The 26,546-nt window shown below is 41.0% G+C and overlaps 1 protein-coding gene across 4 annotated transcripts in view; it reads right to left on the bottom strand.

Annotated features, from left to right (window-relative positions):
- The window catches only part of arhgef3 (Rho guanine nucleotide exchange factor (GEF) 3), a 103,176-nt gene that overhangs the window by 14,176 nt on the left and 62,454 nt on the right, over window positions 1–26,546 (bottom strand). For 2 of the 4 annotated variants that reach the window (XM_015347975.2, XM_006630986.3), the window contains 2 exons: window positions 2,963–3,070; window positions 340–510 (listed from right to left, as the gene is read on the bottom strand). In XM_015347975.2, the coding sequence (XP_015203461.2) occupies window positions 340–510; window positions 2,963–3,070 (279 nt within the window). Of the gene's footprint in view, window positions 1–339; window positions 511–2,962; window positions 3,071–3,921; window positions 4,495–13,723; window positions 14,051–26,546 lie in introns of those variants that run through there. The other 2 variants (XM_015347976.2, XM_015347977.2) reach the window with 2 other exon arrangements.

Raw genomic sequence — 26,546 nt, 5'->3', positions numbered from 1 at the left:
ATGGAGAAATAAATGACAGACCTGCAGGGCTTTGAGACTCTGTAGCAGCAACTGATTAAAAAAAAAAGGCAACACCAACACTGTATTGCAAACGTCCTGCTGGTGTTTGAAATGTGAGGCTAGGCAACATTGTTAGAAGCATGATTTCACCTGCAATATCTACTTTTATTACCCAGAAACCAGTAACAGATCATCGGGATAATGGAACCTATAGATCACTATTCTTCACCAGTAAAGCTTTAGCATTAAGATGCTACAGAACAAGAGTCCAACAAACGCTACAGGGGACAGAGCTTCTGTGTCTGCAAAGCAGCCCTGTGGCCTGGAGCAAACCCTCACCTCCTGGCGCTTGATCTCCTTGGAGGTGAGCATCTGGTTGAGACGGACGTCGAAAGTCTCGCTCCAGAGCTTGCTGTCCCTGCGCTTGGTGATGGCCGGGGGGGCGTTCCTGCTCCATTGCCGCTGGCTGAAGATCTCCTGGCGGCTTTCGCTGCGGAAACTGATGGAGCGCTGGGGGGCGGAAGGCAGGGGACAAAGTGAGGCTCACAAACACTGGTCCATCTCTGCAAACCCGTCTGCTGCTAAACAAGCTGATGCTGGCAATGAAGAGCGGTCTCGAATGACAGCGCTGGGAAACCCATCGTCTTGAACGCTGTCTTGTCTGAGCACTGGCATCCACAACATTAAAAAGCAGGGGAAAACGAAGTGGGATGGAAAAGTGGTCTTGATTCCAAAGGTGGTAGACATGCCAAGGTTGTAACAGGTTGGACAGGCACCAGAGAAACTGACCTGATGGGCACAAGGTAGGAAGCAACACCTATAGCTGGCAAGTACTCAGAGTCTTTGAATGTGGGCATCAGATAGGTATTGATTTCAGCCGTACAATTAAACTGCAATTTGAATTTCCACAAGCCCAAGTCCACTTCTCAATGTGTTGCCCGTGTCTAATTCAGTCATAATATATCCCTATATACATAATAAGAAGCATTACATCTCTCTCACAATCTGTAACATAAGACTTTCAGTACTTGAAGTCTTAAACAGACAGATAAAGGTTCATTAAAAATTTGACAAACTCCTTGTCTTCACAGAGGACCGAAAGGGCTAATATTAAGTTGCACTCTACAAACACTATGTTGTCAAAATGAAGCCTCTGCCATTCTTTAACAGATAACCTGTGAAACAATTGAAAGTCATCCACTGGAAAAATAAAATTATTTTCTTGGCATACCCAGCATTTACTCTGATGCATATTTTCACTGCCTACACTCAAGATTGCAGATTGAGGAATGGCCTCCAAAAAGAACATTTTGTCTTCTCATCCTTGAAGCAATATCAGCAGAGGGTGTGAAAAACACCTGCGGGACCTTTCACCCTCTCCCCCTTTCTTATTTACCCACTGATAAAGAGAATTTATTACACTTCTCCCCATTCTTCAGTTTCCCACAGTGCAGGCCACAGATGGCAGACGTGAAAGCTGAAATGACCCTAATGTGTCAGAGTGCTGTGATTTAGGACAGATAGGGATTAATTGAGAGTACCGTACACCTTGTCTGACTCCACTTAAGCCGTGTGTGAAGACGCAGAAAGGGAAAGATCAGGTTGTGTGATAATGGGCAGGCAGCGACAAAGAACTGGCTACCTGTTCTCAATACCAAAACAGCAGTGTTTCAGACACTCGCTCTCTCTGGGACATGCCGAGCCATGCAAAGACACTTATTTACTTACTCCAACATGACCACTCTTTGGTAGAAAACGAAACAAAAAGGTTGAATCTGCTAAACAGGTGGGAATGTCCCAAATGTCAACAAGGCCGCCCTCACCCACTGATACCAGTTTATCTGCACAGGCATGGGCATGCAAGTGTGCGTTGGCACATTTGCGAATGCCAAGAACAAGTTTGTTGCTTATTCACTGGCTTGTCACTGGAGTTCTACTGAATGCTGCAGTGCATCCCAAACAAGATGGAAACAAATAAAGCAGACTTGTGAAGACTTCTGTTTGTTATCCTTAAAGACCAGAACAGCCAAACAAAAATCGGGCGCAGCATCTCTTGAAATATACAAAATCACAAATGATGACTCTTAAACAGGTTTGCAAAAGACTCCCACAGCTTTTGGATTCTCATTTTTTGTAATGTATGGAAAATAATAGAAGGAAATTGTTTATAGATATTTTCTAGCTCAGTGCTTTTTCAAACTTTTCTATCCCACACTGCACATAAATAAATATACACATGCTTCTGCATCATATCACTGGTGCAAAACAGTGTTATTAAGATCATGAACAAAATTTATGTTTTAGTTTATGTCCTTTAAAATTAATCTGTGCCATATGCGATTCCCATATATAAAGCCCTGGAGTGTGGTCTCTGACTCGTGTTTGTACCAAATGACACTTTGGGTATACCAACAAAATAATTGTATTTTTTCAGTGGATGACTTTTCCATGATTCTGCAGCTCATTCGTCAATGTCCGAGGGCACACCAGTACAGAAACGCTAATCTTGCTACTGAACACCTTATTCGCTGTTGTAGACACCGTAGTGTTGCTTTACTGATACTGTGACTCAAACTGCTATCTGTTACATGACTGAAACATTCTAGGAAAAATGTCTCTTCAAGCTGTCCGGAAGAATGCTGAATTAAAAAAAGCTAGCACTGCCCACTGCCGTGACCACCACTCCTGACAATATAACAAATATTTTCCCCTTGTACTCTTAGCCTGGAGAAATTTGTAATCCACATGCTGTTTTTAGTTTCTCATGAAACATACTGATCATTCACAAGATGCAACAAAGACAAATGAAAAGAATGTGTTCAAATATGGGAATTATTTCTATGAAAGGGTGTAATTTTACAAGAACTGGTGTAGATCTCACCATAAGATCTTAGTAAGGGGCATGGACATTCATGAGGATAACTGTCCTGTACTGTGATGGATATCCCTGCCTGGACCATACCTGGAGGGTCTGCCCAATCCGCTTCAGGGGCGTGGCCTTCACTGGGGGGATGAGGTTGGCCAGGGACGTCACCCGGGACAGGGGCTTAACCCGCTTGTTGCTGGGCTCCTGTCAAAGACAGAGGACACACACGACATTGTGAGAAGCCTTTCAAACCTCAATAGTCAGAAGGCACAGAAGAGAGCCCTCACCAACTGAATGCAATGCCTAACTCAGTAGGGAAAGCTGAGAAATCAAAGAATTAGAGTAAAAGCAATGCATTTTACAAAAGTTATCAATATCTTTAAAGGTTATCGATTAGGATAATGTGCTTACTGGTTAGATATTAGCAATCAACGAAGTTAATTTCTAACGTGCGTCATTCGTAGATATTGTATAGCTTACTTAAGCAAAATTAAAAAACTCTACCACCTTCCAGGAGAGGAGACACAGACCTCTATCCTCTATCTATTGAAATTCAGAAGAATGGAGGTAAATACTAACATACCACTACTCTAGTCACTACCTCAGCTAAGCATTTTTAAATGCTTGTGGAACATGTCACAGTACATTTCTTACAGATGTATTTCAAAATTCAGCTAAAACAATCAGGTGGCTCTTCAAATGCACTTTAACATGTATTCAGGTTACTACTAAGTTTTGTGACAACACCCATACTAACTAGAGGTCTAGAGGACCGAGGAGAAGTGATTATGCACTGATTTAGGTCTTTCCTGACCTAGACCTTTTCTTTTTCTGCTAATCTGAGGAAATGTCAGTACAGCAGCATGCTTAACCAGCATCTACCTAGCATTCCAGGGAACACTCTAATCTTAATCCACAGCCAACAGCTCCCTATGTCTGCTTCCTGCCTTATCTTTTAGGGGAGCTAAAATGACCTTTGTCTTCCCTCTATATAAGCAGGAAAAAACGTTCATACTGCAACCAAAGCCCCCTGAGCAATGGAAAAGCACAGGTACCTTACGTCTCACGATCTCCATCCAAGTCCAACATTGGGCACGGAGTGCTGAAAGCCGCACTGAACCACAAGGATGAGCGACACTGCTAGTTTCCTTCCCCGAGACCAAAACACAGCGCTCTGTCTGTCATCTCTCCTTCTAGGCCATGCCTGGACATCTTCCACAGCCATTTGCAGCTACTGCTCTGAAGGAATCCCTGCTGCCCTAGCTCAGCGCTCACCCACGCGGCTGTGGCGTCCCCCCAGAGGTTACGAGCACCTGCAGTACAGCCCTAAACCTGGCACGGAGAAAGCCAGAAGCAGCAGCCGCTCGCAGACTCTGCAGATCAAGAGAGAGCAGCTCTGGCTCCTGTGACTGAATGTGAGGACCTACATTTCTGCAGTACCTGCGAGACACAGGGTACATGTTGGGTCTGCCCTTCAGTCTGCACGCAGAACGCAGGGGTGGGGGGGAGCTCAAGGATTGCAAAATTTCAAACGTAAAAAAAAAGAAATAGAGGGCACTGGAGGGAGACTATGACAGATCTCCCAGTTGCAGCGTCAGTTCTCTCAACAGCAGGTCTCTCTCTCTCTCTCTCCCTCCCCTCTCTCCTTCACAACAGCGATATCCTTGTGATGAGACCAGTCTGACGTCAGTGCAGAGCTGGATCTGAGCACGGCCCCCTTTCACAGAGTCCACAGCCCCCTCCACACACTGTCTATGTCAAACACATCCTTATCTGACCAACTCCCATCCTGAACATGACCAGACTGGAGAATCTGCCTTGTACAGCACAGTCCTATTAGTGCTGAAAAGGATTAGTCACATTTGCTTGAAATTTGCTACATACAGCCTGAAAATGATTCCCCCCTCCCTTCACACACACACACACACACACTTCTGCTTTAAATTGCGTGCAAGTTCATTTGTCTGACCAGCGCAGAAATTCAGAATTCAAATATAGGACCACTGCTGGAATCTGCACGTCTCTTAAAAGGTTTATATGATCAGGACCTTATTTTTACCAACCTTTTTCCTGAGCCTCATCCTTTTTAAACATGAATAATTAAAGAATTCACTTAAGTCACAAGATTTTCTATTTCCCCTGTAACGACAAATGCAAAAAGAGTTTGAAAATGGCAAAATCCAAAAAACGAGACCTTATAACCTTCTCATATATAACCCATCTAAAGATCAAGCAATAAAATGTACCATGGCCTATTTTTTTTTGATGACTGTCTCCAGGCCTGTGCATTAGGGTGTCTTACGATACCTACTACCATCAGCTATGCCTAATACAATAGGTATTGTGTGCTCTGTAATGCATTATAATAAAGTAACATGATCGTTGCAAGTGAGCTGAGTTTAAAAGAAAAATACCTTTGAGACAGGAAAAAACATGCATTCGGGCAACAAAATCAAATACCTTTTCACATTATTTTCAGGTATGGACTATGAATACTCGCCATTAATTCCAATTATTCAGTAAGATCTTTTGGCCAAGCATTATAATATGACATTATGTAACACCCATATTATATGCCACAGACACCACATACAGGATTCAGATTTCCCCCCTCAGCAGACAACAGAAGGTCCTCCAGCTAACTCTTTGCTCAGCTTTTATCTTGCTGTATTCACAAGGGAAGAGTGGCTACTCAGTTCGCTGCTGTCCAGATCAGAGAGACTGCCTGAGGTCTCTAGCCACCCATTCGGCCTCTTATCTCTGTCTTGTAAAAAGGCTCTTTGGAATCCGATCACACCTGGCTGCTCAGCTAGTTAGAGCAATAAAAACAGCCCACACAGTGCAGGTACTCCAGGACAGGGATGTGTGTTTCTTATCCAGATTATCCTCCCCAGTCAACCCCATTATTTGAGAACACTTGTCTGAGATAAGCAGGTCGACCAACCAATTGAAGAATGCCAAATAGATTGGAGCTCTGCCAAGGTGGGCACTGACTGCCATTTGATTTTCTGCATTTGCTGTAGTCAATGGTGATTAGTTACAAGGGACTTCCATTTCATTATCTATAGGAGGGATTCATCCAAATAGGAGATAAATACATGGCTTGACTGGGAATAGAAATGACAAGATCCAGGATTTGTGGCTCACACATTCCAGACTTCAAGTGTTAACTTCCATTAGTTTTCATGCTTGACCACTGTTTATGGGAATATACAGTAACAGAGGTTATAACTAAGGTGTTTTCTCTAGATGGAGGTAATGGTTGCATGAAAATGGACTTACTAAAAAAAAATCTCCCCTCTGACAGTACTATTGTATGCAATAAGAAAATTGAATTTCTTCCATGGGCAACTCACATCAGCTAACAATTAGATTAATATTTTCATTTAAAAATATCAATAGAGGATCAGAAGCCAGGAATTCCGTTAGACCAAGCCTATAAACATTTATAGGCTAAGGAACATTGACGCAGGCAATTTTAAAAGTGGAAAACAGCTTGCCTGACCCTTGAAGCTCAGTAAACTTTCCGTTTTTGTGACGTTAAGGAGGCTTGACTACATTTTCTCTCTCCCTCTTGATAAGAGCTGGACAGCAATCAGCCCGTTCCACCTTTGCAACTGAATTGATCTGAAACACACACTGCAAACTCCCACACAGCAAAACTCACTGTAGCTCAATACACCCCTACTGCTGGGCTAAATGGCAAAGATACCTTCTGGCAGGCTGTGCTCAGCTGGATAGCATAAGATCAATGGCAGTCTGTGATGACATTCAATCTGAAAATTAATATGCTGCTATCACAATTGCTGACACCGGTGCAATGTTCCCCTTACAAAAAACATCCTCCCCCTTGATGACTTTTTCTTTGTAGTTGCAGCTCAGGGTGAAGTGAACAGAGCTCGCTCATTAGAGGCAAAGTCTATAATTGGCAATAAAATGCACCTTCAGTTAACCAAATAAGTCTGACCAGTATCTCCACAGAGAATAGAAACACACACACTTCCAGACACAGCAGGCTAACCAGACACACATTCATTTAGAGAATGAACTTCAATTACTACCATTAGCCATGTCTGGTCAAGGAGATGAGCAAATATACAGAGATCTGCATTTCTCCAATCACAAGCTAAAGAGAATACAAGATAAAATATGAGGAAACAGGTGACCATGCTTTTTACACAATGAGGGAAACAGCTGGAAAAAAAAGACCAGTCTATCTAGGATGATGATTAAAAGAGGAAAGACCACAGCTTCCATAATAAGTATTGGAGATTTTACAAAGTTGTAACAGTCACAGAGCGGTTTATGAATTCATAATGGTAAAAAATGTGCAGCATCTTCTATAACACTTTACTTTCTCTTTAAGAGAGGCAAATGTTAGCACTTGCAGAAAATTGGGGGAACGAACCTTGATTTTTTCATACTGGGGAAAGCAGAGCTGTCAGTGTGTTCTTCTGCAAACAAAACCTCGTTTAGGCAACTCAGTGAATGAATAGAGATGTTCTATAAACTTTTACTTTCAAGATAATTCCTCACTTGAGCTCCTTTTCCACAAATGGCAGACTGGATAATGCCCAGAGGAGTGTGGAGACTCCTTGACAATACTGAAGATCTCCCACCATGAAAGCATGAGAATGAAGAACTAGGACAAACCGCCCTGCATTGTCTCTGTACTCACTGACCTGGATATGTTAGTGCATTAAGAGCTGTGACCCATCAACCCCCCTTTTCTCTCTTCCCCCAGTGTGTTTCATTGTCATAGAGCAGAACACACACAGAGTGTCAAGCTGACTTGGCAACATGCCTGAATCTCATTGTTGCTTTGCATCTGTAAATCCTTCCAGCCCTCCAAATGATTACAGCAATGCACACGACAGAACTGAAATTCATACACCTGCCTTAGTCAATGACATTTTAAAAATGTACAAAACTCCCAACCTATTACTTTTAAACTGGAGCTTTTTAACTAATATGCTCTACATTAAAAGGATTACCTCTTTCAATTTAAAAGTTAAAAACTGCCATTAACTTGCCTTGCTGGAGATATGGTACGGTAGGTACAGTACTTTTTGACAATTGGTGCTCAAAAAGTGAGCTACAAAGACTCTAGTGCAAAATGTTTCCCCATTGGGAACTGCATAGGACCTTGGACAATACTTTTTTTGTGTTTCATTACATACCATTGCGAACTTGGCCTATAGAGCCCTAGGTAACACAGAAAGAGACAAACATCGAAGAATCACATAGGATTCACCAAGCAGCTTTCTGGATTGAAAGAGTGAAACCTCTTCAATGACAAGCCAGAACTCCTGGGAAGATTTCTGTATCACTTTTTGAAGCTGCCCTCTGCCATTCCTGGTTCACTAAACTGTGAAACCAGCTTGACTCTGTTCTCCTGGGAGTTACAGCAGTGTCAGCTCTCGGCACAATGGCACAGCAAATACATGTGATCCAGTCTTGCGGGACTTTCCTGAAACAGGCCTTACATAACACCCTGCAGGGAAGGGAACTGATTGTTTTGAGCGTTATTAACCTGACAAAGCTATATCGCACAGGGTGACTCAATGCCAAATTCCCTCGATGAATTGTTTAAAACACACAAAAAAAACAACTGCCAGTTATTTCATATTGTAAATAACGCAACATCTTTACCTACAGAAATAGTGTCATAAAAAGATTTTAATGACAAGCACAGCTTTCTGGTCAGCACTAACAGATCAACATTTGACTTTCCCTGGATGAGTCTGCACAAGTTCCCTGTGCAATCCCACACACGCTGTACTATAAAGTTCTTCCACTGAAGCCAAGCCTGCAGTTTCTATTCCAGACTAGTGCCCACCCACATCAATGTGCTCCTTGGGTCACCGAGGACTGACTGACCTCTGGCTGACTAGAGCATACCTCTTCCACACCAGCATATTATCCAGCGCAGATAAGATTGCACTGTGTTCACTCAGCACTGTCAAGGTTTATTACTAAAACGTTAAGAGCCTGTTATAAACCTAAAGAAAGTACAGAGAAAGACACAGCTCTGTGCCTGTGCAGTTCAGTGATAAAGCAAGCCCTTCCTCACCGAGTGAAGAGTAAAGCAAGGACTTCACCCCCTACTCCCACAGCTACCTTATGATACCAGCTAACACCCCATGGAGTTTATCTCCAGGCCACCATGGAGTGTATGCAACAGGCTGTATAACTAGCAGAGGAAAAAGCTACTTTGTAAACTTGCAGAATGTCTGAACTTATTCAAGCTACAAATTAGAACTGTAATTTACCAATGTAGTTCATTCACCATTCTGAAAAGGGATTTAAAGCACTGAGTAGTGCCATCACGCAAAAGGCTCTTCTACTTACTGTAGGTACAAAGATCTCCCCTACTAATCCACTGTGTTGGAAGTCATTATATCCTTGCCATTCTCACTGAGGAAAGGTTTTATTTAAACAGATCATGAAGGCCCAAAATGGAAGCCAAGTGCCCATTTCCCTCTGTGGCGGTACATGTAAACTGATCAGCTGATCCAGACTTTCATACTGCAAAAGTGGCACTGGTGTCTACCTCTGCTTTTCTCTCTTATCCAAGTTACACTTCCAAAATGCATGCAGTTAGGATTCAGCAGCCTACCACTCGACCAGAAACGCTTTTTTTTTTCCAGAAAGACCCATTGGGAAAACAGTTATACCCACTTTAGCAAAGAATGAAGCCCACAAACGAGGCAACTTGGGCATGACACCGATGATGTCATGCTTGAGAAATTACCACAGACTTACGAGTCAGCCCGTGATAAAATCTGGTCATTGTGATTCAGGACCAAAAGCATATTGTATGTCTCTTAGTAGCTGTTTAAGGAATACATGCAGCTATAATAAACACCTTCATTTACAAAGAATTTTAAAGCAATGAGTCTTCAAAGCTGCTTTTCCCTTGTGTCTGAAATAAAAAACCTTCAGAGTCTCTAAGGCACCATTACACAACTGAACTCATGTTCACTTTCAGGTAGAACACTGAAATGTATACAATTTCTTCTCAGTAATATAAAATCAATGCTTTTTTTTGAAAATGTCAGACTATCAGTCTGTGCACGTTTCTACAGCTGACAGCTCTAAAAGACAGCTGACTACACATATATGGCTCTGTCCTGTACCTTTAAAAATGAATGTTTTTTGACATTTTCTATACATCTCTTGCCAATTCTGAGAGCGTGCCTCTCGGGAATCTAAATACCTTTGGATCATCCTGCAAGTACCTCCTCTACACATCTACAGGAAAAGCAGGAACCACAGGTCAGATAAAAACATTTTCATAGCCAGATCATCAAAAGTAGCACGACCCTTGTGAATATCTTGGGTAGATTGTTCTTTGTGATCAAAGTCAAAACAACTTTGAGGAAATAAAAGAATGTCCTATACTCTTTGGACTGCTACTTTTCGCCACTTTTGGTTTTGAAAGTCACAAAAGTTCCATACATAAGCACTCGTCTGGTAAACCCAAGGTTAAAAAAAATTCTTCAGAAAAAAAAAAGAGCATCTTATATGAAGAAACTGGTCCATCTGAGATTTGGCCACTGGAAAAGACTTCATGTATTTCTATGAACACAGGTGATTGGCGGCAGAAAAGTTTCAACTGCACTCAGCCATGAGGTAAATCCGCAAACACCAAAGGAATAAAAAAAAACACTACTGTGATTATTTTGTGCCGATAAAGGTCTGTTGATTCATTCCTTTATTGTAACTCGTGCAAACTTTAGAGTGGAACACTGTGCTCAATGTCACACACAGCTGCAACTTACAAAGCACTCCACAGCGCTCCTTTTCGATTCCGAAAAATGGCAGCTCTCAGCAAAAATGAAAAACTTTTAAAAACACCCTCAGGAAATCTCGATTATTACCGCCTATGCAGCAAGACTGTCAATTTATCATCTTGAAAATCTTCCATTAACTGTTTACAGCCATTATATTCAAAAGTATAACATAAATTAAGAACAAATAAAAATGATTTTTTTGATCATTTATGGTAAACTAATTGAGGCTATGATTATTGGATGGTTAAGAATGGGTACTTGAAAATGGCTGTCAGGCTTCTAAAACGCAAGTGTTCAGTCTTCCACCTTGTAAAGGATAGCACAGCTGGAGACTGCTAAATAAAACTGGGCTATCTGGTACAGTTTATTGAATGGCTCGATAGGTGTTTGCTCATCATTTTAGTGTACTTCACTTGTTCCTGTCTTCGGAAGGTGGTGTCAGATGTAGTGTCGTCAAAGTATGATTGTTGCAACGGCAATGTGTCTGAAGCTCCAGTACTGTGCATGACAATGTGTATTTCGCACAACGCCAGGCAGTTATGGATGTTTGAAAGGATGTTTTTCCCCTACACTGCTACAGTATGTGAACAAAACACAGTCTAAGAAGAGGGAGGTCAGTGCATTGTGTGTTAATTGCATGGCTTTCCATTCATTCTGCCTCTACAATTCCTTATTAAACATGTTATTACAAGTATTAACCTCCTCCATAAACACCTTTATCAGACCCAGCAGGATGCACAAAGAGTGAATATGAGATACTGCTGTGCTTTCCATGCTCTGCTTTGTGCCTAATACTGTGCTGCCCACATACTATTCAATCTTAACCACTCTAGATTTTGTGTCCTTTTCACTTACAAAGAGTCCCAAATTTGAAAAGGTTGCTGAAAGAGATCCTCTTCAGAAAAGTGTTGTTCCTTTCCCTCTCTGTTTGGACTGAATGCTCAGAACTGAATGGCAGACCTAGACTTATTTAAAAAAAATAATCAAGATGACCTTATTTTAGTATGAAGAGGTTAAAGGAAGGGAACTGTGCCTAATGCAAATTAAGAGATAAAATTAGGGTAATCTTCTTACCCTAAAAAATTAATTTTCAGCTGTGCAGTCTTCACACACACACACAGAAGGCTTCACACCTGTTAAGTTTTGTTTTCTCATTAAGCAAACAATTAACCTCAACTCGTTCCTTATTTTATATTTTTTCAATAAAGTAATTGTTCCGATGCTGTACACCCCCCAAATAGTCCTTCATGATTGCCCTGAAACAAGCAGCTCTCTCCAGGGGTAGCGATTCCCTAATCAGCTGGACTGAATGCTAAGAGTTCTTCACTGGCTGAAGAGACGGCATGACTGGAGAGCAGCCAGCTCTATGATTTCAGGCAAAACGGCACTTTGCAGTCTTCATACGCAAACAATGACTGAGTCAGAATTATAATGTTAACAAGAACGGCATCGCAAAGAAATGCGAGCTTCAACCTTTTAGCACGTTTGACTTTTTCCACAAAGCCACAGAGGCTAATATTGGAGAATTGAAGATTTTTTTTTGCATCCCTACAGTATACTTTACAGTCATTGGGGCAATTGCACAGGAGCAAACCCTTTTTTCTTCCGATATTTTTAAACTAAGTAACACCCATTGTTTGAAATGTTTATCGGAAAGTGTATGTTTTATCTGGCACTTATGCTGAATGGGCCGCCACTAAAAAGGTACTAATACTCAATCGTTCTAAGTAAACATTAATCGCCCAAAAATGTTAGTATCGGTTATGCATGCGAATAAAACCCATTATCTATACACATCCTGATTCGGATGTAGACTGACAATCGTGAACAAACCACCGAGTACATTGGCAGCCACTATTAAAACATAAGAAAGCGGTCTATAAATCCCTCTTGTGAAAATCTTTATCTTAAACAGTTAGGTATAGTAAAGCGTTTGCGTGTTGACCATAATATTTAGGTTTCACCGTTTTAAAATTAATATTTAATCTAATAGTAGCAAACGTTTGAAGCGTCTGTTATTGAGGCATATTTATTGTTTCTCTACTAATTAATGTAATGTAGCGTCGAATTTTAAAACAAGACATGAAAGGTTACTTATAAGCATTACATTGATACATTGCTAATGTGGAGCACAGCAAATCCCACAGGTGGTAATAAACTCGCAAAAACAAACCTTAGTGCACCGATACAAACAAAACTAATAAAAGTTAATTCTTTTACATAACAATGCAATTAATTTGGTGAATAGGCTTTTACTGACCACGTTTTAATCAGCCCATTTTCGAAGCCAACATCTTTATAAAGAATGGTGCTTTGTCGTACATAGCATCAATGTTTAGGTAATTACACGTTATAAGCAACAATAAATACAGTAGTATGCTTCCATTCAATGCCTTAAGAGGGTAAAGTGGATGGCTGCTAAAAACGTTACTTTTTTACGTTTCAATATAGAAAAGCACAAACCCACAATCGAAACACTGGGGGATTTAATGTAGCTTTACCTAACCAAAGCGAGTTGCGTTTTAAACTAAAGCTTCACAACAAGACGCTTTTAGCACACGCACGGAGGTTATTTTAGAAAAGTAACCTTGTTCGATAAATAAAATATAAACTAAAAAACATGAGTTCACCCTTGCAGTAGAAAATTCCATTTAAATCACACATGCCTAAAAACCGTCACATTACTCATTCAAACAAAAGATGTAACCTAAAGCACCGTTCAAGTAACCCATTACTTCCTGCGCTGATCACGGATTAAAACATCAAACAAATTGATCCAACAAAAAAAAAACTAACCCTCAGTGCACAGGAAACGGGTAATTTAAATACAAACAGAAAAAAAAACACAAATACAAACAGCTCTCTCTTCTTTTTACCAGTACACCTACATTTAAAAAAAAAGCTTCACAAAAGGATTTTAGTTTCAATAAGCTAAAATAGCTAGGCTTTTCGTTTTTAAAAACATACAACTTTGCTAGTATGATATCTAAAAGAGAGTGCGAGACACCGACTATAAAGGAAAAGGGAACAAAACTACAGTAGGTTTTCTTCGAAACGCTACCTCAGCTTCTTTGACAGAGCTGCTGCTGACCGTCTGCACTTCCAGCGCACAATTTGCCCTCTTGGCGACAAGGTAAAACGGGTAATCCTTTGCCACCATGCTGGCAGATGCAGAGGTCACAGCAGAAGGGATGGCAGCAGGGTAGTCAAAGGCAAAGCTGTGTCTCCCAGCCACGGTGCCCGCCAGCTCTCCCAGGTTCCAATCCTCGCTTAAACCTCTGCCAGCATTGCCCGGACCTCTTCGTACACACGCGAGAATGAATCTCCAGCGAAGAGCAGCAGCAGCCGCCGCCGCCGCTGTGTAGAACTGCATAAAACCGCCTCCTGTGATGCGTTCAGCACGCCTACTCTTGGGAAGTATTACTGAAGAGCGGGGGGGAGGGATGGTGGTTACTCTTCCCTATACTAAAGCAAATCACTCTTTTCAGGCGCACGAAGAAGCAGACAGCGAGATCTGTCTCCCATCGAGTTACTGCAGAGACGAAAAAGATATTTGCGCAAAAGATATTGTAACGCATTCGGCATACTCCATTGAGGCGGCTCTCACAACCAATGGAGGCCGTATGCGTTACAATATCTATCGGTAGACCCAGAACCAAAATGTAAACACAGCTATTCATCTCTTAACTCACGCCTTTATTGGTATAGTAAGTTGTTTCATTTATTACAAATACAATTTCTACTTCTTTAAAAAGATATACGAAGTAGTATGAGTTTACGGTCTTTAAGGGTGGCTCGAACTGCGTGAAAATATAGGCACACAGGTTTTAATAGACTGTTAATGTCGTCCGTTAATCTATCCTGCACGTAAAGATGCCCGTACATACAGTATATGCAAAAAAGAGCAAATAACCTCCTTTTAAAAAGTAAAATATTGTGTACGTCTGTGTCGTATCTACATGATTTAACGTCAAACAGCAGATAAAGCGTATAACGAAGAAGGTACCAACATGCATTATATATGATGATAATCCGACTTGATGATAAACTATTAATCATTAGCAGGGGTCAGGTGATACCAGATCGGTGACACTTTTTAGTGCTGTATACTGCTCGGAAATGTATGCTGATATACTGCAGTGTATGAATTTGTAGGTGGAATTTACCATCCCCAAAAGTTAGTTACTATAAACGATAGATTGTATCGTTCACAATATAAACAAGCTTCGAAACAAACACAAGACTGCCATTGTGCTGCTTTCAGCAATTTCTTAACTGTTCTGTCAAAATGATTGCAGTCTTCACACCTCATCATAATTAAGATAATCTACCATTGTGATTCTAATCTTTTTTTATTGTGAATGAAAGACTTCTGGTCATAATGAAATAAGGATAAAATGAATTATAGCAAATCATTCATGGGGCTAATCTTTGAAATAACGCTAATTCTAGCTGGAAATACACTTTCATACTCTATTATTGCACTGTTCCATAAGCCATAAGCAAGTTGTACTGACACAGGCAAAAGCCTGTCAGAGGAGGAAGGAGAAAATCACACCAAAATGTTCCAACAGTCTTGGTATACAGACACACAACCCAGCAGCCAGCAAAACAGCGCTGCTCAGATTGAAGAGAAAAAAAATGATTCACTTGTCAACCTGCAATATCAAACCCCAAAAACCAAGTGCTATTCCTTGCATCACAGTTGTCTGTGCTGAGAAAAGCTATTGCACAGATTTTTTTTTTGCCTTGTAGCAAATTTCAGTGCTGTGTCTGGTTTGTAACCTGAGCCCCCTACTCTTTCATTTGCACAACAGCAGCTCCAGCAAACAAAGCCCTCCAGCCGTTCCAACAAGCGAGCAGTTTGCAGGTTTTTTTTTTTTCTATGCAATAACTTTAGCATGCTTTTCCAAAAGTGTTCGTTAGATGATAGGGGTGGGGGCGGCGGTGGGGGGCTGGCTTTGAGACCTGTGAAAATCTTTCATTCTATCAAACAGACAGCCTCTAACAGTCTCGTGAGGGCAGTATTTTGTGGTGTGGCGAGTGTGTAGGGTTTGTAGGGCACATGGGCTAAGAGTTAGTCATTTTCAAGGGACTCTTTGAGAGCTGCTCCTGTTTCAGACAGCAGGAAATTGGGCCCAGTTTAAGAGGCTTTGTTTAAAGAGGCTGAGCAGTTCCTGCTATTGTGTTCCTATCTGGCCCTGGGAAATGGGCCATAGCACAGGCCTCTAATCCTAGCCAGACTTACACTGTAAACAAACAGCGCCTTTACATTCAGAGAGACATCACTGAAGCAGGGCACAGCCTACTGAAAACACTGGCGACTGAGGATGTGGTTGCCCCCTACAAACAGCAACTAAGGACAGCCATAGTTTTACAGCCCTCGAACCTCTACTTTTAACAATACTGCTCAGAGAGTTTAAAAAAAAATTAACCCAACTGAAAAGAAAGAAAAAAAGACTGCGTAGCAACTATTTAGGGATAACTGTTTGTAATTTAAAACAAGATCTGCAAATACCGTGTCTCACTCATAAGAAATGCACTCAATTTATTAACTTTATTAACTATTAATAAATGAACTCAATGTTACTCCTTGAAAGTAATGTATTAAGTCAAAATGGCTTTATAAAGATGTTAATACAATATGTAGAAAAAGAAGTTTCAAGTGCAGTTTGACATTTGCTGCACTGTATTTTACATTTATGGACACGTAGCTACCAGTTTGAGATACCCACATTACTGATTACACAGAAAGCAAGCAATTTCCTTGTGAACTTCTAAGTAATGACAGACAAGCAGTCGTCTTTCCATTAACAGCCTGCATTCTCATGAAAAACACAGAGTACCCTTCTTGACAGTAACAATTATTTTGGAAATTTTCCTTGGTCAGAGCTCTTGATTTAAACTGCAGCAGAACTGTTTATCTGCCCTGCTTCTGCGATGCTGCGACAGGAAATTCGATGTAAACACCTAAAAATACCTTCAGAGAGTTGCAGTCTTTGCATCCTGTTCCTGTCAGATCACAACCTTACAGACCCAACACAGGACCGATGACAGGAACCCCAAGCACGCTCGTCACTGCTGATCACCGATGGGACAGTCCAGGGCAGTGAACAACAGGACAGCATTCTCAGTACTGCGCCCCTGTTAACCTTGCACACCACTTACTTCTGAAACCACGCAGAAAAGAGGGCATCAGTGAAGCTGGAAAGCAGAGGGACAGTCACGCCACAGGTAGAATACAGCAGCAAAAAGGCATTAAAGTCAGGGGCATACCAACAACATGCCAACAATAGCAAGTCATCTATCTATCCATCCATCCATTTTCTAACTGCTTCATCAAATACAAGGTCACAGGGGAGCTAGAAACCATCCCAGCAAGCAACAGGTGGAAGACAAGATAGACCCTGGACGGGACACCAGTCCATCCAAAAGTACACACACTCACACCAGGGCCAATTTTCCCAAAGGCCAGTTTAACATATCAGCATGTCATTAGAGGGTGTCATTGGAAAATACAAACTCCATGCAGATAGCACTCCAGGTGCCTCCATCCTGCCCCCAAGTAATTTACTTCTATTTTTTTTCTCACCTTCTGATCAAAATAAAATGATTCAGCTATTATTAAGGCAACTGGGGTATTAACAGTGATCTCTAACCTTACTGCACTGAACAGGGGAAAGCAAGGACCATAATTATAGGCCAGAAACGCATAGAGATCCCTTTATAAAAAGATTGAAATGTTAACATTAACACTCATATGAACTGAAGAAGTTTCTGACACCAAGGTTTAATTAATTAGCATCCAAAAGCAATTACTGTGATCCTGGTCTTCCACATAATGTAGTCATCCTAATTAATGCAAAAAAGGTCATTGCAAGTCATGCAAAAAGAACTGAGATGCACGGGAGTCAGAGCTTAGGAGTCAGAGTTTAGGAGCACTGCGACAGTTTTTGGACAGCTAGCATTTAAAGACTTCCACCTTCTACCGGTCTGTCTGCTGGCAGGCCAGAAAAATATCAACATCTCTTTGTCAGGCCTATTTAATCCTCACCACTTGAGGATGACATTTATTTCAATGGCTTTGCTTTGGTATTAATACAGCATGTTAAAAGTTGTTTAAGTTCAGCTTATTAAGCTGCTTAATGACCGCATTGATGATGCAGCCTGTTTTTCTAGATCAGGCAGGTATGGCAAAGAGACAAGAATTTACCTCCTACACCTCCCTGCCACTACAGGGTTCTCAAAGTTCCTGAATCTTGACAGAGTCTGATATACAGCAGGTGACTGGCTCACTCACTTATTCAGCCCTGATCAAATTAGAAACACTGTGCAGGATCCAAAATCAATGAGGCCTGCTTGCAATTGCTGGAAATTTATTTTAATAAGGTTGTTAATAATTTGGACTTTTTGTCAAGTTAGAACAGATCAACTGTCTGCCTTTGAAAGAATATGTCATGATTTTTACGGGCAACACCTGAAAAGAATGTCAATTATCTTCCTGATCACTTCATTAACTGGCACCCTCTATGTGATTAATACACTACGCATAGTGAACCATCAGACACCAGCTAATGTACAACTCTGAATAAACCTAAGTAGGAATCGGACTTAGAAATTACAGACGGAATTGAAAGTTCTGCTCTCCTCAGGTTTGCAGCTCTTACGTGACATACTGACTGGCCGGCAGACCGTAGTTTACATTGAAATATCTTAAACTGAACAGGCTTTTCATCTTACCTTTTGTGTATAGTGATTAAAAACACATACAGATCTAACCCCAAACTTTGAACCGAGAGAATAAGACAGTGTCATTCTGTGGTCAACGGTTTGTGGTAGACACATGAGGCAGAGTGGAGAAGTCTCTTCCTACTGTACCTCACCAATTCTACAGCATACATGAGGAAAATACAAGCACAATTGTGCATCTGGGGGCACAACAGTCAGCCACACTTTTTCACTTTATTGCACTGACCAGGAGAAAGGTAGGGACCACAGAGCTTGCTAAGGGGCAGAGGGTTTAGGTGCTTGATGCCGTTTGTCTCCAGGGGACAGGAAACTCACCCCCTTTGCATGACAGCTAAGAAACCCCCCCAGGGTGCAAATTATTTATTTGCCAAGTGATAAAGGAACTTTGCATTCTATTGCAAATCAAACAAAGAACTGTTAGATAGAACAGGAAAAGACATTAACGTGAACCCGATAAAAATAAATACAGAAAGCAGGAGAAGTTTTCCTTTATCGTTTCTGTATTTAAAATTGAAGTAAATCAGAGTTCCAGCCAAGTTCTCATTCTGAGTAGCACTGAAAAAAGGTGTACTTTTCAGACTAAAGAAATCCACACAAAGGACATGGCGTTTGTAGCAAATGAATAAGAAAGACACCCCTTATGGCCTGGCATCTACTTATCAGAGATAAGCTGAGGAAACACTTGAGTGTATGGATAACACTTGGAAAGTTCATTTAAACAGCTAACAAGTTCAACAGAAATCAATGCGTATAAAAAAAAATGTTAATTTAATGCATGCAATACTTTCACAACAAGAGATCTCTTGAAGGAACAGGATCCTCCAAACTGCTGGGAAAGGCACTGACCTGTCTGCACAACTGTCAATCATACAGGCTGAATTTGAGCCTCAAGTCACAGATGCACCTTTTTTTGTACTTATGTGTCACCTCGGTTAACTTAGCACATTGAACAGCGACCCATCCGCCCTGGCAGCTGAGCCACTGCAGACTGATTTATGTAACAAAGCAAGCTAAAACAGTGCGTGTGTGTGTGTATGTGAAAGTGATTCTTCTATTCCTCGGCAGCACACCCAATGCATATCTTACATTTTTATACTCATACTTTATCACTTCTAAACTTTTGGATTATATAATAAAATAACATATCATTTCAGAACTATGAACAGAAAGATAGTGTAAGTCAAGCATAAAAGCCATTCAGACCAGCTGGGAGTGAAAGGTATTAAAGATCTTATTCAGCCAAAGGTTGCTGTGAATTCTAATAGACTTGTAAATTAGGGAATTCACTTCCTGGTCCACAGGGTGCTGAATTTAGCCAATTGTCTGGATATCTTTAAATCACTGAACTCTTAAGGCATATGAAGTACAGTTTAAATAGGTGCAATTAAGTCAATATTGAACTAACTACAACTTTCCTGGGTATTAAAGCTGATGGTCATTGAAAAATGCAGAAATAGCAAATAAAAGTTAGTCTTCGGGAACTGCAGTTATGGACCCCTTCTGCAGGCTTGAATGGGGTTAGAATGGATATCCAGATTTTGCATTTTAGATTCATTCTAATGAACATTTGTCTGCATCCTCTTGTTCCAATCATGTTTGTTTCTAAATAAGAACTAAACACATCCCAAGTCCATTTTACAAGAAATAGTGATTGTTGTGCTGAAATGCCGATTCAAAAGTTGTATGTAAAAAACATTTTTGTTCTAAGTGAACTGTACTAAATTACGAATCTTTCACACTCCTTCAGTACCTCCTCAGATCTCAGCTGTTCAGGCTGCATTTGCAGACTCCATGATGCACTCTTGCCTTACACCTGCTTTATCTCATATTACTGTCGGTATTCCCTTTCACTGCACATATTGTATCTGCATTACACACCAATTGTTGAAATTTCAGTTTCCTGCACTATGTAAACTCCTGCACAGCCTTACATAAACTACTGAACTCAGTCCAGTTGCCTAGTGTAGTTCCAGATAAAAGAGACTATTTACAACTATAACTTCATATTGTTACCTTTGGGTAAACACATCAGACGGCATAGTAAATACTAACCCCTGGAAATTTAATCGACACACATGTAAAACGAAGCCTTTGAAAGTAAGTTTAAATCCCCAATGCCCATACTGGATCACAGCTACTGTAAATGCTACTACTTAGCATTTTACTGTGGAAATATAAATGAAAATACAGTCCTGTGTATTTGGTAAGCATGATATGAAATAGGAATGGCTGGATACAGCAGGGGGCTCATTTTCCCCCTGTTTACATGAGCTGTTTACCCAGGTGAAGGGTCCCATTGAGATGACTAATCTCTGGCTCTAAACAAGTGCAAATGAATGCACTATGAATCAGGCTGGGACGTATGTGTGAGGCTGGGGCAAGGCAAGTGAATAGCAGGGGGGTGCATCTTTAAGGATTATTCACTATTTCAGCAAACACCTAAATTATTGAATCCTCCGCATCTGAATCAGTTCCATTTCAGATCCATGAGTGCAATGTGGGATTGCCAAAATTCACAAATAAACCCCACAGATGCCACAGGAATTCTGAAGAGCCCGTAAAACCCAACAGTTTAGTGGCAATCATGGAAATTCCATCTCTAACCATCACTTACATTTGGTATATGCCCCCCAAAAAGTAAGAACAATCTACAGTACAAGACGAAGGAGAACCAACAGAAAAGGAAATATTTTATTTTAGAAATATTAAAAAACAATTAGAAATGCAAAGCATAAAAGCAAGATTTATGCACATAAAGACCCAAGCTCTACAAGGCATAAGACTGTGGTTAAAAAAGCAAAACCAACAAGGCTGCATTTTTCTATGTGTTGAATGGCGCTCTTATCTGCGGTTTTGTGTGTCAGAGTTGGCATTTACACTGGACTTGCTTCTCAGACAGAGTCCTCTGGCTGACTGTGTGCAACAGTCCCTGATGATGTAATCAGATAATGAATGTGCTGGATCACCAGAAACACATGATAAACCAGTTTAGCTATAATATCGTGGAGCCCCCTGTCCTGGAACTACAGTAGGTTTTCCTTGTTAGTAGGGTGAGGAGTATCCCCACCTGTCGCATGGGAGTCCACGGTCTGATTCCTTGACAGGGACGCTGGTGACGTCACTGGGCTACATGGGCAGAATGGCCTCTCATCTTTACCCTTTCTTAGATTCTAGGTCTTTTATTTGGGGTGCTATGTCATCCATGTCATGATGAATCAAATAATCTCAGATACATTTTGTCCTCACGTTAGGCAGAGACTTTCTATTATCACTACACGTTTTGTTCCTTTGCGGTGCAGATGCTGTACCTGTTTTATGGCACGATCAGCCGAAATTATTTCTCATTCTGCGACAATGGGGAGAAAGATCCCGACAAACTGGGCAGCCTCACGTTGAAGGGGGGAGGAACGAAGAGTGTGATGTAAGGTTTCCAGTCACAGTGATCACAGTGTGATAATGCCAAGGCCAGACAGGGTAGCCTTTTGAATGGAAGGCATTTAAAGTTGAGCAGATTTAATAAAACACCCAGGTGCCTGCCAACTGAGAGGGCTCCTGAGAGCTCTGCTTTCAAATCTCTTTTTTGGCACTGACTGAACCGTGTGTCCTACTTTCTCAAGATCTGACAGCTTACCTCCACTGGCCCATTTCCTTTGTTTTTCTCTTATTAATTAATGCCTTTTTACCTATAAACCTCTAGCAGAGTTCTATTTTTGGCTATACTTACACCTGCAAAATTTCCACGATCTATCCCTAAAGCTGCAAACTCTTATTAATCTAATTTATAATGGAGCATGCTTCTACATACTATATAATCTTACACATAGTTGTGCAGAACATATAGCATCTGTTTTTAGGAGGATCTGTGTCCCGAAGAGGACACTCAGTTTGTGGTCAGTGTAGTGTTCTTCCACATGGTCTTGGGAGCCAAAGGGGGTCAAAGTTCCAAAATGTGATGCATATCATTCCACTGGCCATTTCTCTGGTTAAGTGCTTCATTTTCTGTTGTGATGTTTCTGGAACCTCTATTAGAACTGAGATGTGTCTTTTTCATATTGAAACTTAATTTGTGACAACATTTAACCTTAAACTTGTGTGAACTCAGTAATGCACCTGGGTATCAATATTTTCGAATGCAGTTGCAAGTGGGCTGTGACACAATGGCCCTTCTAATTGTGATAGGACCCACAGCAGCATTTAGCACAAGAGCATCATGTAGTGCAGTTGCCTCATGTGATACATGAATCCCAGTGCGTGTTCGTGGACAGAATCCCCATTGTTTGAGCTCACTTTAAATGTCTAGCGGCGCGTTATATAATAAAGCCTCCTTCACATGTCTGAGACTGAACACATGTCGGTGTCCCGGCATGGGTTCAGACAGCTGAATTGAGTCTGAAAATTGTGGTGTACAAACCCCTGATGTAAAGCACTTTATGGTACAGTTTGTATTCTGTGAGCTCAAGGATGAAGCTGGTAGCGTAAAGAATGCAAAGTTGCTGTAGCAGCTCCCAAACAAGGAAAGAATTGGATCACATCCTGCTTTCAGTTAGATAAGTCTTAGTGCCTGTGTTGTGTAGGCTGTGCAGCTCAAAGAGTCGTCTCTCTATCTGCACTGTGGTTTCTAGAACTCCCTCTGTTGTCGTCTGTCCAGTTTGTGTTTTAGTGAAGTTCTATTGCTTGTGCTGTACCTGCTCTTTGTTGGAACAAATCTCTCTTTGGACACTCCGTGTTTCCTGTAGGGATGGATACTTCCTGCTCTGTGCCTGCTCTTCTGACAGATGAACAGAGACCCTTGCCAGTAGCATTCCCGACAGGCTTCAACCCCCATTCTCTCCACTACACCGTCTCTTTGATAAGACTTCAGTCATCGGTCTCCAAAAAGGGCAAATTGCTTTCGGTTGCACCTCCCCTACTCTCCGAAAACAAAAACAAAAGAAAACGTTGCTGTTGAGCAACATACCTGAAAATGTGTCAAAAGCTTAGCAGGTTACACAGTTGCTACTGCTGGCAAATTTAAAAAAAAAAACAAGAAAGAAAAAACAATCTACCTATAGACCCAAATCTGCAACCACATCAGACAGTCATCAAAGGGGCAGAAACAAAAACTGTCAAAGAAAGGAAGTCTGGTATGACAGCTTAGACACGGCTCGGCGCTTCGAGAAGCTGAACCAAGGATCTTCTCTGTACTGGCGCCACGGCCTGGGTCTGCCCTGTACATTCTGCATACCTACTCTCTCTCTCTCCTTGCTCATCCTGCTTTTAAGTGTTGCATAACCGAAATGTGTGGTGCTACTAAAGGTAACAAACCCTTCTCTGAGCTGTAAAGTTGGATTTTCACTGAAGGTCAATACGGCTTTTTAAAGAATGCTGTAAATGTTCTTGCTGTGAGTCTGTACCCCAGGCCCAGTTTAACAGGCAACAACCTACAAAAAGAAGAAGTGAATGGGAAATGACCATGTTAATCACAATTAACTACAATGAAGCTCTTTAAGCAAGTAAAAAGGCAAAAAACATTTTTCATTTAATCAAATTCTGTCATAGTTCAAAATTAAATCATGTACTCCAGTTACATACTGTAGGCTGTCGTGTCTTCTCCGTTGTATATTACAACCGGTTTATGATGAAGAATCTCCACATATAAGTCCTGTTTTCAAACTGCTTTGCCTAGATTTACACCAGGTCATTTAAATTCCTTGCATATTTTTAACCTACTAATCTCAAAATAAATTACTGATTTTGAAAAAAAAAAAGGAATGCTTAGATTTGATATTGCCTGGTTTTGGTCCACAGTCATCGCAGTCATCAGTGTCAAATCTTTGTCTCCGGATTGGGCTTACAGACAGTTTCTAGGCAATTTTACTAACATCTTGTGTCTAGGGAGGATGTGTTACAAATATTTAATTTTAAATGTTCAGAAAAAGATGGGAAAGTATAAAATTACAACAATATATATTGTATTATAATTAAGTTTTATGTGTATATGTTGCAGTATTTGAAATCCAGTGACTTCAGTTATTTTGGCATAACTCTTTGGCCTCAATAATTATTTTCACCTGTTAAGAAGAAAAGGAGTAAAAAACAGTAAAAGTATTATGGTAAGTCTTTGTGCCACTTGACTGTTCTTGCCCCAGTCTAACAAAAGCGAGATCTCAGTAGCACAGTATACCTGCTGTATCAATCGGACAACAGCTGAAAGATCACCCCTTCCCCAAAAAATGAATAGAGAGTGGCAAAGGCCTTCACCTACAGGGCCTTTTAATTCCTCTGAGGACACAGCACTCCAGATGACGAAAGTATTGCGTTACTTTAAAAGGTGAAAGAGACGGGAGAGGTAAAACAGCGCTTTGATCTTGGAAATGAAACAGCAAAGGCTTTATGTGATTCAAAGCTCAGATGTACACACCACGAACCAAAAGAGGCCCTTTCCATTTCCCCAACTGGAAATCAATTAACAAAGCTTTATTGCAGGACTCCATGTGTGTACATTATGTAAGCTTTCAACGTCTCGTGGACTATGATTTTCTAAAAGCTGCAAATAAATTATAAGCCTGTTGCCAAGAAGCTCCTGAAAGCTAGTTACCATCCACTATACTGCAGCACTAAAGAACAAAACGAGCAAATAATGATACTTCAGATTTCTATTTCAAGAAACTATAAATATATAACTAATGGGAATCTAGGACATTTTGATTAAAACCCTTTAAGTGTTTTTGTGACATTTAGCTCCAAGATGAAAAACATGAACAGCGTTTATTAAGGTGGAATGTACAATCTGGCCAAAAGAATAAAAAAATAACAAAAGAAATGAGATTTTTGTTATTGCTCTCACATTTCAGCTGCACTCTCACATACTCCAGGTTCCTATAGAGATTTTCAAAGCTCAGAAGACATACTGTACTAGAATGAATAATTTGAGCGAAAATGGAAGCACTTAAAATAAACAGTAAACACACAGTGCAATGTAACAGCAATACAATAAAATAACTGTTCACTGGGCCAGACTACATAGAGGTCACACCGGTACAAGTCGGGCATACAATCACTTTAGTAATGTATGACAGGACTGAAGTAGAATTCATAGACATGAGGGCTGAATTTCAAAGGTAAAATACTGTGCAGTATATAACAGTAAGTAATGGCGAACACTCCTACAATCCTCCGTGATTCTTCCTGGACATTTCTGACAGTCTCCCTTGAGACTAAGTTGTTATTCTTCCTCACAACCTCCTGAAAAAAAAAGAATCTTTTTTCCCCAAGTTCTTGAGATTGCCGCCTTTTAAATCCTAGAGATTTGTTTGGTAAATGTTAACAGTCAGAATAGACTGGATAAGTAGTATTTCAAGCAGAGCTTTGCTTTTATCCTCTGGATAAAAAAGCAAAACATGTAAGGTTTTCTCATCAGGAGGAGAGGGCTAGTAAGTGATTCGGGGTACTGAAACACTCGGCTGTCAGTCTATTCCAGACCCCGAGAGAGGGAGAGGCGTGGGGGGAGTGGGGGCTGTTTGTTGACAGTGCTCACCCTTTGAAATGACCCATCAAACACCAGCAGTGACTTCACTGTGGCGCGGGATCAAACGGCCGCCCTTCTTAAACCCTTGGTGGGGAGGGGAGAAAAGGTAAGCCAGGAAAGGTTCTTTGAAAGTGGAGCTGGCCTTGTTTATTCCAGCCTACCTTTCATCTCCTTTTAATAAAAGCTCTTTCGATTACCGGTTCTCAAACCTCCCTTTTATCCGTTTGGAACAGGTAAGATGGAGCTTTCAGAGCACAAAATGGAGCACTACCTGAGCAGTTCGTTTACATAAAAGCTGTACTCCATTTTAAGGAGCAAACTGTATAGGCGTTTAGCCTGCAGACTGTGTGCGTTCATCCGCAATGCAAGATAAGACACCCACTCCCCTGAGGCCTCTGTACACACCAGACTTCTGTCTGCCTGGTCTGGGAGTAAAACACAGTAATGGAAGTTGTCTGTATGTCCCTATCATCGGATTTCTTGCTTGTGTATCATGTCCTGTGGTGTGCTCTAAGTAATCCCCCTGCAGAAAGTTCTGCTTAGGCTTTAGGTTGCCATGGCAAACAGCTACTCCAAAACCAGAACCGCCCATGAAAAGATTCCTGAATTCTGAAGAATGTGAAGACTG

The sequence above is a fragment of the Lepisosteus oculatus genome, chromosome 4, assembly GCF_040954835.1.
Source record: "Lepisosteus oculatus isolate fLepOcu1 chromosome 4, fLepOcu1.hap2, whole genome shotgun sequence".
Classification (NCBI taxonomy): domain Eukaryota; kingdom Metazoa; phylum Chordata; class Actinopteri; order Semionotiformes; family Lepisosteidae; genus Lepisosteus; species Lepisosteus oculatus.
This window is presented reverse-complemented; position numbering and strand designations above follow the sequence as displayed.